The 19,246-nt window shown below is 50.1% G+C and overlaps 3 protein-coding genes across 6 annotated transcripts in view; 2 read left to right on the forward strand and 1 right to left on the reverse strand.

Annotated features, from left to right (window-relative positions):
- The window catches only part of LOC119842466 (zinc finger protein 271-like), a 638,009-nt gene that overhangs the window by 316,968 nt on the left and 301,795 nt on the right, over positions 1-19,246 (forward strand). The gene's annotated exons all lie outside the window — the stretch shown is intronic.
- The window catches only part of LOC119843027 (zinc finger protein 850-like), a 765,636-nt gene that overhangs the window by 160,560 nt on the left and 585,830 nt on the right, over positions 1-19,246 (reverse strand). The window lies entirely within an intron of this gene.
- LOC119842487 lies at positions 2,126-6,514 on the forward strand. The gene is made up of 2 exons (XM_038370699.2): positions 2,126-2,527; positions 4,148-6,514. Exons 1-2 carry the CDS (start codon positions 2,240-2,242, stop codon positions 5,495-5,497), a joined length of 1,638 nt encoding a protein of 545 aa, XP_038226627.2. The 5' UTR covers positions 2,126-2,239; the 3' UTR covers positions 5,498-6,514.

Genomic DNA, 19,246 nt, shown 5'->3' on the forward strand with positions numbered 1-19,246 from the left:
AGGACAGGAATGTTAGATAGTGCTGAACAAACAACTCCATATATGGGGGAATAGATGATAAGAGGAAAAAGGGGAACTGGCTGGTATACTGGATTGGCTATATGGATACTTAGGACAGCTTGCTATTGGATAAGTATGCTAAAGAATGAATGTATAAAATATGTGTAACTGCTTGCACTGGTGTACAGGATTTGAGATTGTTGTCTCCCTGTACTGCTTGAAGCTTCAAATAAACTTTTCTACTTCTCCACCCCGTTGTGATTATTGGGCGATGCACACCGGGCAACGAATCCAGCTGTTGCCTGCCTCGGGCTTTTGTGCAGCAACAGAACCATGCACTGGAAACTGGACTGTAAGAATCTTGAAAGTGCCTAGTACGCCAGACACCAACAGGATGGGAAATTGTTGTTGGCATCGCTGGATGGTGTTTGTGGCCTTGAACTGCCCATGGTCGCTGGTAAAAGTGACCTCGCTCAGTTTTCACATCCCTTCCCCCTTCAAGACCAAGACAGGAATATTGGTCATATTCTCCAGGTTCCTGTGGACGTTGCACAGCTATACACTGAAGGGAAGAGACAAGGGGTGTGACACACGCACACCTTGTTGGAGAGCAGAGTTGTTAACACGCAGAGTGCACACAAGTGATTGGGGGATCAGAAGTGACAAAGGAATTCCCATTGGCCAGGATGTTCACACCTCGCAGCCAAGGGCCAGGAGGAAGGAGATCCTCCTACCTCTGTGCAGGGAAGCCCAGCAAAACTCCCTAACAGGAGGACAAAGGGCAAAGATGTTAGGGAGGGGCTAAGTGCTGAGCTCACAGACACACGGAGCTCATACCTGGGACTGACAGACAAAGGCACCAGGACAGGCAGTGAGAGCAGAGATCGTTCCTACAGCAGCTTAATCTTATCTGTGGCTTGTCTCTGCTGATCTCAGGGATTCCCCATGCTGGGTCTCGGCCCACTAATAAACCCTGCTCTGTTTGGAAAGGGCTGCTGGGTGTCACTGCAAATGCAGGCTGAGGTGCACTGGTCCCTGCAGAGCGGGCAGGTCTCTGCCCAGAAGTCAGGCTTAGTTGGACTCGCTGGGCAGAACTCACAGTGTGAAGCTGGAGGGCTGGAGCCCAAAGGCTCACATTTAGTTGAGGATTGGCCCTGCTTTGAGCAGGGAGTTGGACTACATGACCTCCTGAGGTCCCTGCCAACCCTGATATTCTATGAAAGGCTCAGTCCAGGAGGCGGTGAGGCTGCATTACTTCTCCTGAAAGAAGCGTGGGACCCCTTGGGGGTCTGGCCCACTGAAGGGAATCCTCCAAGGGACTGTTTAAAAGCTGGGAGTAGCACCGATCCTGTGGATCCATGACACCCCACCTCCAAGGAACCCCTCTTCCACCATGGCACCGCTCTAATCCCCTCTCAGATGTCTCCCATTGCTTAAATCTCTTTGTGATCTGCCTGCCCATAACGAGCAAGGCTGGTCCCATGATCCATTTCCATCCTTGAAAAACCTCTCTCCAGCTGCATTCTGGGCACGCAGAGAGAGCCCAGTGTCCCTGGGTGCATGTTAATGCTGGCTCCAAAAATTGGCATGCTCAGATTTCACCTTGATCTGAGAATAGATGATGCAGGCCTGAGAGAGGCTGAGTCACTGTGTTTACTTGGACAGCCCTTGGCAAGGAGCCTGCAAAGAACAAAATCACACACAGCTCCCAGAATCCTATAAATAGGACGGGACCTAGCAAGGGTGTGACAAATTGCAGGTGCCCAGCACTCTGTGCTGATGTCTCACCAAACTGTGAAGGAAAATTTAATAGACCTCAGATTTTGGTCAAGCCTGTCTAGCCCCTTGACAATGGTCAAGCTTGTTTCTGTGTATAAGGGACAGGAGGGGGGCAGAATGGAAAATCTTAAGCTGAACAATTTGTAACAGACAGGCATGTTAAAGTATAACCACAACAGTAGTGTTAGAAAGGATGTTAAACCACAAGAGAAACACTTGTGAATAACAGAAAAAAGCTTGTTTTTCTATACCCCAAATAAGGGTGCTTGTTTTAATAGATTCCTAATAAGGCAAAATATCGATTGAGGAAGTTTGTGTAACCGGTTGTGCTTTTAAGCTATATACGCTCCTGTATTTCTGTATTTGGCAAAGCAGCCCTGGCTGTCGCTCAGTTGCATGCACATGCTTGAAATAAATGGGCCTCAGGCTTGTTCCGTGATCATTTTTCCACAACAGAACCATGGACTTGCTGATGCTTCTGGGTTGTGTCTCGCTGTGGGTGGGGCTGGCACTGGCTGAAGTGGGGTCCTTCAGTGGTTGCAGAGATTTTTTCTACCAAAGAGCCGAACCACAGGGCTTTGACATGGTTAACACAGCCGAGATCTGCCAGAGGTACAACAATCTATACTACTTTGCAACCCTCTATGACAGGGCCAACCGGATCCCGTGCTGGTCGGCATACACCCTGGGTGATGCTGCCTGCCCAGGGCAGGCCAAAAAGATGAGCCAGTGGTTTGTGGAGCCCCAGGTCAGTCCCAGAGCTCTGTGTAATTCACTCCAGGGGTTGGAATTGCTTAGGCAACCCATGAATAAGGGGGTGCAAGGAGAAATGGGTGGAGAAGGAAAAGGGGAGGGGTCACTCTTCAAGAGACCTTGGGGCGTGGGACACCCTGCTGCGCAGGTAATTGGGCTGTGGGACGCCCTGCCGCACGGGGAATTGGGCTGTGGGACATCCTGTTGCTGCTGCCTTCATTGTTCTTGGACTCTCTTGGATCTCTGTCTGGGTCTGGACCTTAGATCTTGGCTTGATCATCCTGCTCCAGACATGCAATCTGCTGCAGCTCGTTTAACTTCCCAGCACTTACCCCTCTCCCTTCACCCAGCTCAGTGATGCTCGTCTCGGGAAGGTGGATGTATGTCACATCTTCCTGTCTTCTGGGACTAAACTTCTTTTTACTGCTGCAAGTTAATTATTGCAAAATACTCTTGGTGTATTCAATGTCCCACCCTCTGCACCCACCGTCATGGATCCCCAGGATCTGTGCTATGCCCCAGCTTTTAAATAATCTCTTGAAGATACCCGTTTAATGGGCCAGACAACTCCCCCCCCCCCCCACCAAAGGGTCCCACTGTTCCTTAAGGGTGATCCCCACAGCCTCAGTGCCACTGAGACTGAGCCTTGGTGGGGTCCAGCACTCCAGCTTCACACTGTGAGCTCTGCCCAGCAAATCCAGTTGAGGTAGATTCCTGGTCAGAGACTTGTCCCCTCTTCAGGGATCAATGTACCTCAGCAGATATTTGCAGTTATACCCGGCAGCCTTTTCCAAACAGAGCAGAAGGGTTATTAGTCAACTGGAATGATGCATCGGAAAGTCTTCAGGTTAACAGAGGGAAGCAAAGGGGAAGACATGGTCCCATCCTGGCCCAGCCAGCTCTGCACCCAGCCACGCTGTTGTGTAGGAAGGAATCACTTTGGCCCTGTCTCTCTGTATCTTTATCCATCAGTCCAAGGAATGAGCCCTGTGTCTCTGTGAGCTCAGTTCATAACCCTTCCAGGTCATGACACCTTCCCCCTTTGTTCTCCATCTCAGGCCTTTGCTGGGCTTCCCTGCAGAAAGATGGGGGGATCTCCTTCCTCCTGGCTGTGGGTCATGAGGTGTGAAGGTCCCAGCCACTAGGGTTTCTATTGTCTCTGCCAGACCCTCCGTGACCCAGTCATTCCTCCCCAGACAGCTACACGACACGCACACACCTCATGTCCTGGCATTTTGACACTTCTATGCCCATTGGGTAGCAATCCCTAGTCCAGTAAGTCACTGCCCTGCACAGCTTTCAGAAAACCATTACAGAAAATCCCCACTTCTGTCATGCCGGGGTGGGGGTGGGATTCCAGAGAATGGGAGCACTGGGGTGAGATCATGGGGGTGGGAGCGGCAGGAAGTGATGTTACGGGAGGAGGGAGGAGAGGAGCGAGAGGCATGGGAAGGGGGGAATTCTGGGGGAGGGAGGGAAGGAAGGAAGACCCGAGGGAGGGAGGGACAGGGGTGAGATCCTGGGGGAGAGGAGGGTCCCGGGTCTGTGTGAGATCCCACGAGAGGCAGGGGAAGCCCAAACAAAGCCAAGATGTTTTGACCTTGTGTGTCCCCAGCTGGCTCATCCAGATGAGTCCCCAGAAATGAAGACGGAGGCTGAGTCAGCACTGAGCCTGGACGAGAGGAGATCCAGCCAGGCCGTCAATGAGGACTATGAAGACACATCATATGACCGGGGGCACCTGAACCCAAACGCCTTCCAGTGTAATGATGGCCGCACAGCCACCTTCACCCTCACCAACGCCGCCCCCATGGACCCCTGCTTCAATCGGATCCACTGGTACAAGCTGGAGGAAACCCTCAAAACACAGCTAACTGGGAGCTGCAGAAATGTGGAAGGCACCCCCTACCTGGTGACAGGGGCTGTTCCCAGTGGCAGTGAGAAAATCCCCATAGAGGGGGAGGACAAGGAAGGGGACCGTAACCGGCCATACAACCGGGTCTCGGTGCCCACCCACGTCTGGACAGCTGTTTGCTGCGACCATTGGGACAACAACCGCAAATTCTCCTTCGCCTTCATAGGAGAGAACAAGGAGGCATCCAGTCTTCAAATCATCCCTGTGGAGCAGCTAAACACAAAGCTATCACATCTGTACAAGACTTTTGAGCCAGTCACGGTCTTTGCAGATGACTGTGGCTCCAGGAGCCAGAAAGGACAACAAGTCTTATCAGCAATAAAGAAAACCTTGTACAATAGCTTCCAGAACTTTCTACTGGACTCTTACTCCCAGCTCCTTCCACCAGTGAAAAGAAGTAAACTGGACAGGGAGACCATCCAGGTGATGACAAGCACAAACTTGGATCAGAACAAGATGCAGCTGACGAGCATTGGGTTCCTGATGGGTATTTCCAGCCTGACAGACTGGCACAGTCAGTTTGAGAAGACGTACGAACAGGACAACCTGGCCTGTGTGCTGGCCCCTGCTGTAGCTGGAGTGGCAAAGGCTTCTGGGATTTCGGACAGAGTCTGCATCCTCCAGGAGCAGAAACACCTACCGAACTCTGGTGTAACAACCAAAGGGTGGAGCTGTGTTGGGCAGGCCTGTGGCAAGCATGGATACGAATACAGCTGGTGTTACACATCTTACAAGAATGACTGGGATTACTGCTGTACGGAGAAGTGCAGAGTGAATCCAAGGTCTCAACGATACGAGTGCCCGCGAGGAGATGGTTCCACCACGGAATGCTCGCCCCAGTACTCCACACTGACCGTCTCTGGGAAGGCCTGTCGGGCTGACCATCCATGTGGCCTTTATGAGGAAAGTTACTTCTGGTGCTATACAGATTATCGAGACAACTGGGACTATTGCTGCTCCCCCCAGCACTACTGTGGGTACCACAGCTATGACTACCAGTGGTGTTACAGCCAGGACCCAAAGGCAGACTGGAGGGAGTGCACCCCGTGACATGCCCACTGGGGAGGGAAGGGGCAAGTGGGTGTTTGTCTGGCTCCTTCACACCAAAGCAGAGAAGAAATGAATCAGTTACCTTAATCTATTGGTGCTATAGGCCCCGCCCCATGGATGCAGAGACTCCACCCATTTCCTCCATCTGTCTCTTTAGATTTTAAAATGTCATTAAAAAAAAAAAAAATCTCCCTCCCACCCAGAATCTTAGACGGCACCTTCAAGTCATTTCCACAGGAGAGTCTCTTCCACCGGCTGCCCTTGGTTCAAAGGTCTCCATGCAATAGGATTTGGCTCCATTTTTAAAACCAGCTACAGACTTTGGATGCCCGACTTCAGATACTTTAAAAAAGGCTGGTTTTCACAAAATGCTGAGCACCTGGCCTCTCCAAAACAAGCCACCATAGGGGGACATTTTTAAACGTGCCTCAGGAGTTTAGGAGCACAAGTCTCATTAGAAGTCACTGGAAGTAGTGCTCCTAAATCTCCTAGTGGTTTGAAATTTATCCCCATAAAGCTTCTCATTTTGTGCACCCAAAACACAGGCGTTTAAGCTTTGTCATCAGAATTGGTTGGGGGGAAAAGTTAATGAAGTCAACGAAGGCATCATTCAGATAGTTTTTAAAAGTCCTTTTGTGCAGGAATTTTCCACTGATTGGCTCAAATTTTAAGCAGTGAGGGGATTAGCCATTGGAGCAACGTACTGGGAATGTGATGGATTTTCTGTCACTTCAGGTCTTTAAAACAGGCTAGGTCTAGGATATCATTGTAAAAGATCTGTTCTCATTCAACAACATGGTATTGGCCTCAGTGCAGGAATCACTAAGTGAAGTTCTCTGGCTTGTCTGGCACAGAAGCTCAGACGTGATGGTTAGAAAGATCCTTTCTGCCTCATTGATGTACATTAATCTATCAATCTGATCCACTTTTACCAAGATAGTCTTGCAGTAACTGGGACCTGCAGATCTCTCCTAATTGTCAGATCACATACAGGGATGTGGCATGGGTGGAAGTTCAGAAAACGTTGCAATGACCTGTAACAGTGATGACAGATAGGGGGGGTTACGAGAAGGGATCAGAAAGACAGGATTCGTCCAAACAAAAATGCAACCCCAGCACTGTATTAGGATCATGACTGATAAACCAAGGGAGGACAGACTCAGAAATCAATTGACCAAACACGGTATGTCAGAAATCAGGATAATTAGTGAATGAATTAATGAGGGGATTCTCCATTCCCCTTCCCCCACACATCCTTTTTAGAGTTTCAAAAGGAGACTTAGGGGACCAGAAAGTGCAGAGTGGACTCCTGGGGGAAAGGCCAGCAGGCCTCTGGTTTGCTTCAGAGACTCTGCTCTTCATTGGTGAGCCTGGATCACCAGGACATCCAGGCCAGCACCCTGGCAAGGACACCTGGCCATCACTGCTAGACCAGCAAACACCCTGCTTGATACAAGTGAGCTCCTGATCTGTCTGCCCTCTCCTCACGTATCACTTTCCCTTCTCCATTCTCTTCTTCCCCTCATATCTCTCTCTCTCAGCTGTTCCCCTGATCCTGCACGACATGGCACCAGCGTGCAGGAGGCTCTGTCCAGTCTGAGAAGGACCAGTGAAGGAGAGAGGTCTAGCCAGACCAGCCAGATGAGGTCCCTGACCAGCGTAGCGAGCCAGGGCAAGAGCAATGGGTATCATGGTCAATCTGCCAGCCCAGAGCCAAAGCCTACATCCGTGACTGACCAGCCATTTATTCTTTTACGTAGAGATTGGCCAAACTGGACAATGTACATGGCAGAGGAGCATTGCTGGCACATGATGGCATGATGGCATATATCACATTGGTACATGCGCAGGTGAATGAGGCTCTGATAGTGTGGATGATGTGATTAGGCCCTATGATGGTGTCCCCTGAATAGACATGTGGACACAGTTCGCAACGGGCTTTGTTCCAAGGATACAACTCACCATGTTTCCCTGCTGTACAGTGACAGGGCCAGGTTAACACTTTTGACTCTCTGGGCCCATTTATGCCATTGAAATGATCACAACATGCCCCAAACTTTCTGTTCTGGGTTCCCCTCTGTTCTCTGCAGCAGGGATCCAGAGAGTCCCTGTTAACTCCTTTGGGGATAAGCACCGTGGGCTGGTGCAAGGCTGGAATGAGTGAAATGCTCAGAACTTTTGCAAACTGAATAGATATTTGGTGTACTGAACCCTTGGGGGACATTGGCTTTTCTGTTCCTCTGGGAGCTCGGTGGAGGGATTTTATGGAACCAAAGCTGACATATTATTTATGTCACCAGCTGACCAGCTTGGGGCTTGGGCAAAGCAGCACAGAGACAGAGTGGAAGTTAAACAGGGGGCACATACCTAGCCTCAAAGGACACACACAGAGCCTTGGGGGGTGGGGGGGGGGCTGGATCTGGATCCTGACTGACAAATAGGGCACCCAACCACATGTCCCAGAGAGACCCAAATGGCTGGCACTGCCCTAGTGTGTGAGCTCAGTGTGGCCAATCCCAAACGTTCAAAATCACAACTCAGAGCCCCCCAGAAAGCATGAGGCTGCCCCAAAGTCATGCCTTGAGGAATTGTATAGGGTGGTGTATTTTTTTGGTCTGTCTTCTCAGTTTGAGCTCCCCCTGCCGTGTGCGTGCGTGCGTGCATGCGTGCGTGCACGTTCCCTACACACTCTCCCTGACATATCGTGAGTAAAGGGAATTTGGCCTCTACACCCAAACTGCGGTCCCATTGCACAACCTTGTACAAAGGGCTGCCGGAAGGTGTGGAGCTTCCGGCTTCTCCCCACCCCCACCCCAAATGCCAATCAATTAACTCTGCACCTGCCCAGCCCCACATCTGCCCATCCCCAGCCCATTCATTGATTAGGTCTCCCCAGCCCTTTATGAATTTTTGTGTCCTCCTCCTGCCCTTGCATCTGCCCCGACTCCCAGACCCACATCAATTCTGCCCCATCAGCCCCACATCTGTCCTTCACCCCCAGCCCCACTTCTGCTCCTCCTGCAGCTCTGGAGGGTTCTTCCCCCACGTCTCCCATGGGGGACAACTTCTCTTCCTTCCCTCCAATGGCAGGGGTCAAAACGTCATCTCTGATTACAGAACGGTGATCGCTTCCCCAAGCCACACACTGTGTTAGTGGGCAGGAGGAGGAGATCCAAGGGCCAGGGACTAACTGACATGGCTGGGTGACCACTGCTGGTTGTGGGTACAGAGGGGTGTGTTCGGGCATTGAGCGCCAAGTGGTTTTCTCCCCCCAAATCATAGAGACCTAATCTCAGCGCCAGCTCTGGGATGTGAATTTGGGATTGTTGTCATTACTGAGGGCACATCACGATTAAAGACAAGACAAGTACGCCATGTGACAAACTGGGTTCCCTCATGGGAGAACCAGACCCCTTTACACAGGATACCTTACTCCACACACTTCAATCGCACAATAATAATGTATACAGCCAGTTGATCCGACTGCTTATTCTTTGGGGCTCAGACCCCCTGTTTTCCCCCTGGGGTGTCTGGACCCTGATTGTCACAACCCAATTATTAATTATGAATATTTATCACCAGAAAAAAGGAGGGAGGGATCCAGAACACAAGCCATGAACAAGAGTGTAACATTCTATACCTTGGGGGAGCGTCCCAGAACCCCCATACAGTATTCCTCATTTTTATATCAGCGCGGTCTTACATACAAAGCAGGCCTTGTAAAGTATCACAGTGCAGGCATCGCGCAGGGCATTCCTAGCATGTCGGAAAACGAACCCACATTATAAGTGCTGCTGAGCATCCCTGGATTGTTAGCACAGGTGAGCTGTGAGTGTTTTTCTTGCTGAATGGGCGAGAGGTGTCCCTTGGAGCTGGTCTCTTCTTGTGCACTGGGGCCATTGATAAGCAGTGACAGAATTCTGGGCCTGGCAGGTCCCTGTCCAGGTTGGGGCAGACTTTTGAGCGTAAGTTGTGTATTTAACACTTTCCTAAGACAAGGTCCATCCTCCCACCTCAGAGAATAAGGAGTGTGATAAAAGTTGGACAGTCTGAACAGGGCTGGCCTTACCATGAGGCAAACTGAGGCGGCTGCATCAGGTGCCAGACTGTGGGGGGGGCGCCACTAGGACCCTGTGTCTGCTGCTGGTGCATTTGTATTCTCTCTGCGCTAGATGCACAGAGATGGTGCGATGCTGTGCTGGAGGAAGGAGGGCACAAGAGACATAACAGGCAGGCAGGAGAAAAGTGGAGAGGGAATAACAGAAAGCAGCAGGAGCTGCAGGGAGAGAGAGCAGGAGGAGCCTCTTATGTACCTCTCTAGCAGCCCAGGAGTCTGGACTGATTAACCCCAGCTTCTCTGGGAGCTTCCTGTTTCCTGCTGCTTCCCTGGCCCACCTGAGGAGAACAGGCAGTCAGCTAAAGTAGTAGGAGCCAGTTAGGTCCTTAAGACACTGATATCTTCCCTCACTCAGGCCCTGCTACCAGCCTGCTTATTTATCCCCTTCAGCTGAGTGTTGAGAGCCACTATAGCAGGCACAGAACAGCCATCATGAGTGAAAGAAGAAAACGCCCCTCTGGGGCAGCATCCAGAAAAAGAAAGAAAGCAAAGGAAGCTTTTCTATCTAAGCAGGAAGGAGCTCTCCTGAGATACATAGACACAAATGTTCACAGTGAGCCTTCCGGCCCCAGAGAGGATGTGAGTGGTGAGAAGATGCCTGATCTTCCAGTTAGTCAGAGTGCTGGTGACCTGGCAGCTACTGCAGCATCCGTATCTCCATCTCAAGTGGATGTAACCATGCACATTCCTGAAGAAAAGTGTAGAACAGAGAAGAGTTTGGTGGAGGTGCAAGAAACAGCTGCTGCAGAGTTTAGTTCCTTAAGTCTAGATGATCCAGGACTGTGGACCCACTTGAGCAGTAGCCTGAGGGCTTCCTTGTACTTCAGGGGCCACAGCAAGTGAAAAACTTCATGTTCCCCAAAGACAATGAAAATAGAAATTTCCATCCAACACATTACTGGCGTGAAATCCCCAATGGTGACAAAGTGGAGAAGTCATGGCTTATGTACTCAAAAACCCAGAATGCTGCATGCTGTTTTTGTTGCAAACTCTGCCAGTCTAACGTTCCAGCCACATTGGGTTCTACAGGAACAAAGGACTGGAAAAATCTGGCTAGAAATCTGGCATGCCATGAGAAGGCAGCAAACCACCAGAGAACATTCCATAGGTGGAAAAAGCTTGAGATGAGACTAAGGTTAAAGGCCACCATAGATGATCAGCATCAAGAGAAGATTACATCAGAGTGTCTTTACTGATAAAATGTTCTGAAAAGGCTCACTGCCATTGTGAGAATGCTTGCTACTCAAAACCTAGCACTGCATGGCACTTCAGATCAGCTGTATGTGCCAAACAATGGAAATTTCCTTAAAATTGTGGAGCTTATGGCTGAGTTTGATGCTGTACTCCAGGAGCATCTAAGAAGAGTCACCACTCAAGAAATGTACACACACCGCTACCTTGGAAAAACAATTCAAAGTGAGATCATACAGTTACTGGCAAGAAAAGTCAAACAGAAGATTGTGGCAGAACTGAAGTCAGCAAAATATTACTCTGTTATTCTGGACTGCACACCTGACATCAGCCATATGGAACAAATGACATTAATGGTGCATTTTGTAACAACAACAGAACGTAGTGAAAATGACCCTGCAATGGTGACTGTCAGAGAGTATTTTCTAGAATTTATTGACATTGATGATACTACAGGAGCTGGTATGATAAATGTGCTTCTTAAAAAGCTGGAAGATACGGGAATTGTAATAGCTGACATGAGAGGTCAGGGCTAGGATAATGGTGCTAACATGAGAGGAAAGAACAGAGGAGTGCAGACATGGATCCGAGAGTTAAACCCTCAAGCTTTTTTTGTCCCATGCAGTTCTCATTCATTGAACTTGGTGGTCCGTGATGCAGCATCAGCTTCTAGTGAGGCTGCTGAATTTTTTAACATAATTCAAAGCATCGATGTATTTTTTCTCTGCATCAACTTATCAATGGCAAATTTTGAATCAACATCTGGGAACATCCTCTCTGACACTGAAACCACTGCATGCCACACAATGGGAAAGTCAAGTAGAGGCAATAAAGCCTATCAAACACCAAATTTGGAAGATAGATGATGCCATAGTTGCCCTTATGGAGGATAAAGCTATGACAGGAACTGTTCGTGGGAGAACAGTGGCAGAGGGAAATGGAATCACCAGAAACATACATAACTTCCAATTTCTGTGTGGTTTAGTGTTGTGGCATGACATACTGTTTGAAATGTTGTAAGCAAGAGACTCCAAGGTGTTGACCTTGATATAGCTGGAGCAATGGAACAACTGGACAAAGCAAAGTCATACCTACAATCTTACCGGTCAAATGAGAATTCATGGAGAAGGAGAATTCATGGATGGAGAATTCATGAAGGAGAATTCATGGATGAATTCATAGAATTCATGGATGGATTTATGCAGGAGAATTCATGGATGGATTTATAACATTCTCCTGGCTTCAAGTAATGTCTCAGGCTCATTCTACATAAAGAGCTGCTTACTTAAGCAAAGAAGACCTCAGACCAGGCCTACTTGGTAGACTTCTGCTATTGGTCAGGGGTATGAAGAGGTGTGATTCCCCAAGTGACAGAGCTGTGCAGGCAGAAGTCTGTAGTCTAGATGCAGCTACACCAGCAAGACTGATGAGCTTGTTTCATCTGGGGGGCTAGAATTAGCTACACTGGTAAAAGTGCGGTTTTGCCACTGTAAATGGCTGTTTGCCAGCAGTTGTACTGAAAAAGCTATACCAGCACAGTGCTCCTAGCAAAGACATTGCTTCAGCTGTCCAGACCCTGTGATCACAGGCAAACATCAAACAAGGCTGACAGATTTTTCCCAGACTTTTCACATCCTTTTCATTGTTTGATATCACATGAGTCCAAATCATTCCTATCACTTTCCGCTCTGTTTGCTCGTTCCTCAGAGCAGAGGTAGATTTGCTACTGAATCGCTTTCAACAGTGGAGCGGATTTTCCATTGTGAGTATTTCCTTCTTCACAACCAGACCACGGCTCTGTACCGAGACTGAGTTTTAGCAGCTTCAACACAATATTCCAGGCAGCGAATGGACTGAGTTTCAAGTTCTTTCCCTAAGGACTGGCTGCTGGGAAATTGGTCACGTTAGAAGAGTATTCAGATGGGTTTCCGCTCTCCCTGCGACCATGCTGAAACCCTTGCTGTATGGCGTTCTCTCACACACTCACACAGGCAGCTTTGGGGACTTAGAAATTTCACTGGCGGGGACAAATCCAATGTCTCTTGTTCTGATGGAATATTTCTCATGATATTTGAGGTCTTTCTTTAAGCCCCTATTCTTGGAGGTCTCGTAATTACAGGAGAATCTCAGCTTTCATTTTTTAAAGAAAAGTAAGAGCTGGTGTATACCCAGTCCTTGCCCTGGGAAACTATGTCATTCACGGGGGTGATTTTATATGATATAGTTAAATCAATACAATCTCAACTGAGGACATAGTTGAATCAGGACAGAGGTATCCTAAGCCAGTATGGATTATTCCCCTTCCTTTGCAGAAATATATTATACTGGCATAAGCACCTTTAGATCTAAGGCTATGTTTACACCAGGGATCAGCAATATTTGGCACGCGGCCCATCAGGGAAATCCGCACGCGGGCTGGGCCGGTTTGTTTACCTGCAGCGCCCGGAGGTTCAGCCGATTGCAGCTCCCACGGGCCAACGTTCACTGTTCCAGGCCAATGGGGGCTGCAGTAAGAAGCGCGGGACGAGGGATGTGCTCGCTGCCCTTCCCGCAGCCCCCATTGGCCTGGAACAGCAAACCACAGCCTGTGGGAGCTGTGATTGGCCAAACCTGCAGATGCTGCAGGTAAACAAACCGGCCTAATCGACCTAAGCTATGCAACTCCAGCTACATGAATAATGTAGCTGGAGTTGACGTACCTTAGGTCGAGTTACCGCCGGGGTCTACCCTGCGGGGTGTTGACCAGAGAAACTCTCCTGTCTACTTACCCTTACTCTTCTTGTCAGGGGTAGAGTTGGGGGTCGACTGGAAAGCGATCTGTGGTCGATTTGGCCGGTCTTCACTAGACCTGCTAAATTGACCGCCAGTGGATCGATCTCAGAGCGTGGATTCCGGCTGTACTGTACATGTAGCCTATATAACTGCATCCAGACTAGGGAGGGCTGTACCACTTTAATGATCACAGGTGTCATGTGACATCCTGTCTCACTAGCTCCCCCCCATGGCAAGACCCGACATTGCAGCACCCAGCCTAAGTTTCCCTCTTCTCAGGCTCTTGAACAGGGACTTCACAAACTCCTCCCAATAACGCCCTCATTCAGGTTTCTTTATTAAGACAAGCATGAGCTTTCCAAGTCCAAAGATCAAGCCCTTGGAGCCCAGACCTGACAACATCCAACCGACTGGAAATTTTAAACTGAGGATCTTCTGCCTTGACCAAGGGTCTTCTTCCCTGGTCACCTTCCACAATGGTCAAACCGTGTCCTTACTAACCAGAAGAAAACATAGATTCAGCCTCTGGGCACCCCTTCAGGGCCGGCTCTAGGTTTTTTGCCACCCCAAGCAAAAAAAAAAAAAAAACTTCCGAGAGTGCAAACCACCCAGAGTGCCGCCCCTAGAATTGTGCCGCCCCAAGCCTGTGATTGGTTTGCTGGTGCCTAGAGCCAGTCCTGACCTCTTCTGCATGTTCTTTGCCCTGTTCCCACACGCTGCAAGATTCTTCCTTGCTTTCTTAGCTAAGCCCAGATCCCAGGCAGCTTGTTCCCTGGAGGGTCCTTTTCCCCAGCAGGTTCTCCAGCAACCTTCCTGCTGCTTCTCCTTCCATACTGACAGCCTGGGGACAGGGAACATCTTTCCCACCATTTCTGCACCATTTCTGCATCACATTAATGAGTAGGGCTGATGGGGCCCCAGCCTCTGACCCTTAAAGGGTCAGAGCACCCTGATATACACTGGGATAGTTAAAGCAGGGCATCTTTTGTGTGTGGATAAGGCCTGAGGGGCATATTTTTAAAGGGATGTAGGCTGCTAACTCCCATTGATTTCCAAAAGAATTAGGCACCTAAACACCTTTAAAAACTTGGACCTGTTTTTCCAATCCTTGTGGTGGAGGAGAAAAACTGGAAAACACAAACCCTAAGGGATCAAGCACCAAACGGCAAAGAAAAAGGCCTGAGAACGTATTGCTTTTCTACAGAGCGACGGATTTTTCAGCCGATTGGCGTTGTGGCTGGCTACTTTTTCTATAATGACAGGTTTCAGAGTAGCAGCCATGTTAGTCTGTATTCGCAAAAAGAAAAGGAGTACTTGTGGCACCTTAGAGACTAACAAATTTATTAGAGCATAAGCTTTCGTGAGCTACAGCTCACTTCATCGGATGCATTTGGTGGAGCATCCGATGAAGTGAGCTGTAGCTCACGAAAGCTTATGCTCTAATAAATTTGTTAGTCTCTAAGGTGCCACAAGTACTCCTTTTCTTTTTACTTTTTCTAGCATGTGCTCAGAATCAGTTTTGCGGACTCAGAAGCAGGGCTGGGAATGATAAAATCTGCATCTGGTTTGCTTGGCAGCATCCAGTCATGGCCACCCACAAAGGATTGTGGATGTAAGCAACTGGGGTGAAACTCCATAGGGAGAGTTAAGCTGTCATATGGTCACTGCATCAGACCAACTGACGCCCAGCTCCTTGAAGATATTTTGGGGCTGGACTCCAATTGAAATCAGAGGGAGTCTGGCCCCGAAATTCCCTGAAGGATCTGCGCCTGAGTGAGTTCACTGACTCCCCTTAATTTCACTAGGGGGTTGCTAGCTGTAAATCTGATGTGGGGGGTTGTTGCGGCTGGGTGTATTTTAGCAATTGTGTGGGAACAGTAGGCTGCTGTCCCTGGAGAAACCCAGCGACAAGACAGACAGCGGAGTCTGGGACAAGGCAGAGATGCATGGACCGAGACTGCTGCAAAACAGATCTGCCTTCCCACTATTTCTTCCTGGGAAACAGGATCTTGTGCACAGTTTGTAAATAAGCCCCATTAGAGAGCACACCCTGAACTCCACATCACAGATTTCCCCTTCAAACAAGAGCCATCATGCATGGCTTTCAACCTCAGCTTTCCCTGAACCAAAGGGGCCACCATTGCTATGAATCAGCTGTTGTTTTTAGCATGCTGCTCTCCCTTCCCCCAAAGTTAGCTGTTTCACACATATAGTATCTATCTGCAAGTGGGGGAATGGCTTTCCTGGCTTCTGCAGTATGCTGGCTAGCAAACGGATCTGAATCCTTGCTCCCACTCCCTCTACCTATAGGCCTGGCTGACCTAGAGGTAGGGTGACCAGATGTCCCGATTTTATAGGGACAGTCCTGATATATGGAGCTTTTTGTTATATAGGTGCCTATTACCCTCCACCCCCTGTACCGATTTTTCATACTTGCTATCTGGTCACCCTACCTTGAGGGCTCCCCTTCCTCCCTCCCATGTGGCAGAGTCCTCATAACCCCGACAAGGCTGGGCCCAGGATTCCTGGGGGGGCTTGACCCCCAGTCTTGTCCTGGTCACTTAGGACAGAGGCTAGGCAGTGGTTCTCAACCTATTTACCATCGTGGGCCACAAAGGCTGTTATGTGGGCCACATCCACACAACATATATACTACCTGTATAGCCCTGAGGATGTCACATGGGTCACAGCTGTGTGCTGACTGGGCCGCAAGTGGCCCATGGGTTGCAGGTCGAGAACCACTGGGCTAAGGTGTCCCTAGTCTGGGGTGCTCTCTCTGCACGTCTGCCAGTTCCCTGACCCACTGATCGTTGCATAGAGTTCCAAGCAAATACAATTTATTAAACAGCAAGAAACAGTTTAAAAAAATACAGGGAAAGGTGAAAGCAAACAAGGAACCCTACTCTGTGGGCACGGGGCCATCACAAACAGCATCGCTGGGACATAAAGAAAGTTCACTGTCTGTTCCTCACATGCCCCAGGCCTCCTGCCCAGGCCCTGGCTGTGTAGCGGGGATAACTGTGGGTCAGACACTTGCTCTGGTAGTGGCGCTAGATGGCAGGACCCTTCTCCCAAACATCAGCTGTCCCAACAGGGTCACATCCCCCATTCAAGTCCGGCCTGCCAGACCTCTCAGCTGATGACTTCTCCCTGGCCAGGGCCCCCCTCACTCTCTCCTGCTGCTCACTGCACTCGGCACCGGTGTTACTGGTGGCACGGCAGGCGTCCACTCTCCAGCTCTGGGCCCTCAGCTCCCCGCTGTAGCTCAGCCCAGGTTCCCCGTCGGCCTGGCTGGTCTGCACTGCTGCAGCTCCCGGCTCTGGGCTGGTCCAGCTCTGGCTCCAGCTCCGCTCTGCCTCAATGCTTCTGCAGCTCTACCTCGAGCTCAGCTCAGCTCTGCTACTCTCCCCTTAGCTCTGCCCTGCTCTGGCTCAGCTCACACGGAGGATGGGCCCCGAGGTCCTGGCTCCCTCATTGGCCTGCCTGTCCTGTCAATCAGGCTGGAGCATTGGCCTCTCCCCATTGACCCTGGGACCTGTCAGTCTCAGGGTCTTGATTTCTCGTGGGCTGTTCCCCTTTCTTTTGATATTGGAAGAGGGCCAACCAAAACCCCCACTAAGTTTCAGTATGGGACCAACAGTCCCCTTACATATTCCCCATCATCTGCAGGGCTCTGCCCAGACACAGCCAGGGTTGGTGGAGAGAGCCTGGGCCGTGTGCCGTTACTGGGTCCCCAAATAAACACGGTCCAGATAAAACCTTTGGCCGAACGGAATAACTCAGGCATAGGCTGGTCTCCACATAGTGACGCTGGAAGGCCTTGGCAGGAAGCCAGGAATTGATCCGCCATAAACCAGGAATTGGGCTGCAGCTCCCAGGACCCCATCAATAGGATGGTGTCATGGGCAGGGCATGAGCCCCTCCTTCGGGGAGGCTAGCCTCCTGGCCCCACCCCTTCTGCCCGAGTCCTCTGCCCCCCACCGCGGCCAGAGCAGCCCTGGCCCAACCATCCCAAGCACCAGCCTGCCCTCCCCGGCTGGCCGGCTCTAGCCATACACCAGCTCCAGCAGTACCAGCCTGCCGGCCCCAGCCGCCCCGAGCCCTGGTCCACCAGCCAGCCCAAGCACCGGCCCAACCCCCAGACTGCCAGCAGGCCCAAGCACTGACCTGACCACCAGGTAACCTGCCCCAGGCTATGGGCCAGCCCCAGCCCTGAGCCACCGGCCTGAGCTCAGCCCGTGCCGGCTTTGGGGGAGAGGGGGAGTGAAGGTGGGGGCCTCAGAGCGGAGTGTGGGTGGGGACACAACCTGGGTAAGGCAGGGCTTAGCCTCCCCTGGCCTATTATACCCACCACCCATGGGTGGTGTCTACTGGGGGCGATACACATTGCAGGTGCCAAGGAATCAGCCCTTACATCATAGGGCTGCTATTTGCTGCTGGGCTGTCTGTGAGCTGGGCTGGCACTGGTCAAAGTTTCTACCCTCCCTCTTTCCCAGAATCTTAGCCATTTCCATGGGGTTTTATTGCCACCTTTACCAGACCCACTGGATTTAAAGGACTCTGTCATCATAAGTGTCTATAGATCGTAGGTACCCCATGTTATGAGCTGTGAAACTATGTTGTGGGTTGGCTTAAAACCCCATTGAGATTGGTAGGTGTGAATTTACCCTTCAATTAATATAACTGTGACTATAAACCCCACCTAAAACACGGGGGACGTGAACCCACCCAGGAACTTTTAGCTTGGTCTTGTTTCACGTAGAGGGCGTGGGGGGTGAGAGAGAGAGAGAGCACAGAAATTGAGGACACAAAAAGAACAGCCACTCATTGTATCACACTGGGTTTTGCTGAACATCTGTGAGAGCCGGGGGAGATCCTCACCGATGGCTGAGAGGCAGACCGGGAGAGAATTTCGGTGTTATGAACAGCAAGAGAGGGGACCACAAGGTGCCCCAAGTAGTCAGACATATGGGATGAGGGATGAGACGTGATCCTAAACTGATGCCAGAGTGCAATGGTAGAAAATGAATGTCCTGTAACAAAGGAAATGGAAAAAGAAAAGGAGTACTTGTGGCACCTTAGAGACTAACAAATTTATTAGAGCATAAGCTTTCGTGAGCTACAGAGCTTATGCTCTAATATCTAATAAGCTATTAGAGCTTATGCTCTAATAAATTTGTTAGTCTCTAAGGTGCCACAAGTACTCCTTTTCTTTTTGCGAATACAGACTAACACGGCTGCTACTCTGAAAAAAGGAAATGGAGGCAGTGTGTTGGGGTAAAGATTGGTTAATAATTACTGTTATAGGAGGGAGGTGTCCCTAAGTGATTTTTTAAAGCTGAGATGTACATGATGAAACCTCTGTTGAGTTAACATAACAGTGGAAACTTCAGATCAATGGACCTAAGGAGGAACATGCCTGAAGTGCTGAGTGCACATGTGGCTGTGCTGATGGGTTCACAACAGTGTGTAGATGGAAACTGTTTTCCTTGGCTTGGTGGGTGGAATGGTGCGGGCAGGGCCTGCCATTTGGGGGAGCAAACAGAGGCTCCCTGTGCTCTGTTGGAGGTGCTGGCTCTGAACATAGCTCCACAGCGTGCTCCTGCAGAGCCGTTTGCTTTTACACGATGTCCAGGATCCTTTCCTGCATCTCCTTTCCTTTGTCCATG

This window comes from Dermochelys coriacea, chromosome 14, assembly GCF_009764565.3.
Source record: "Dermochelys coriacea isolate rDerCor1 chromosome 14, rDerCor1.pri.v4, whole genome shotgun sequence".
Taxonomy (NCBI): Eukaryota; Metazoa; Chordata; order Testudines; family Dermochelyidae; genus Dermochelys; species Dermochelys coriacea.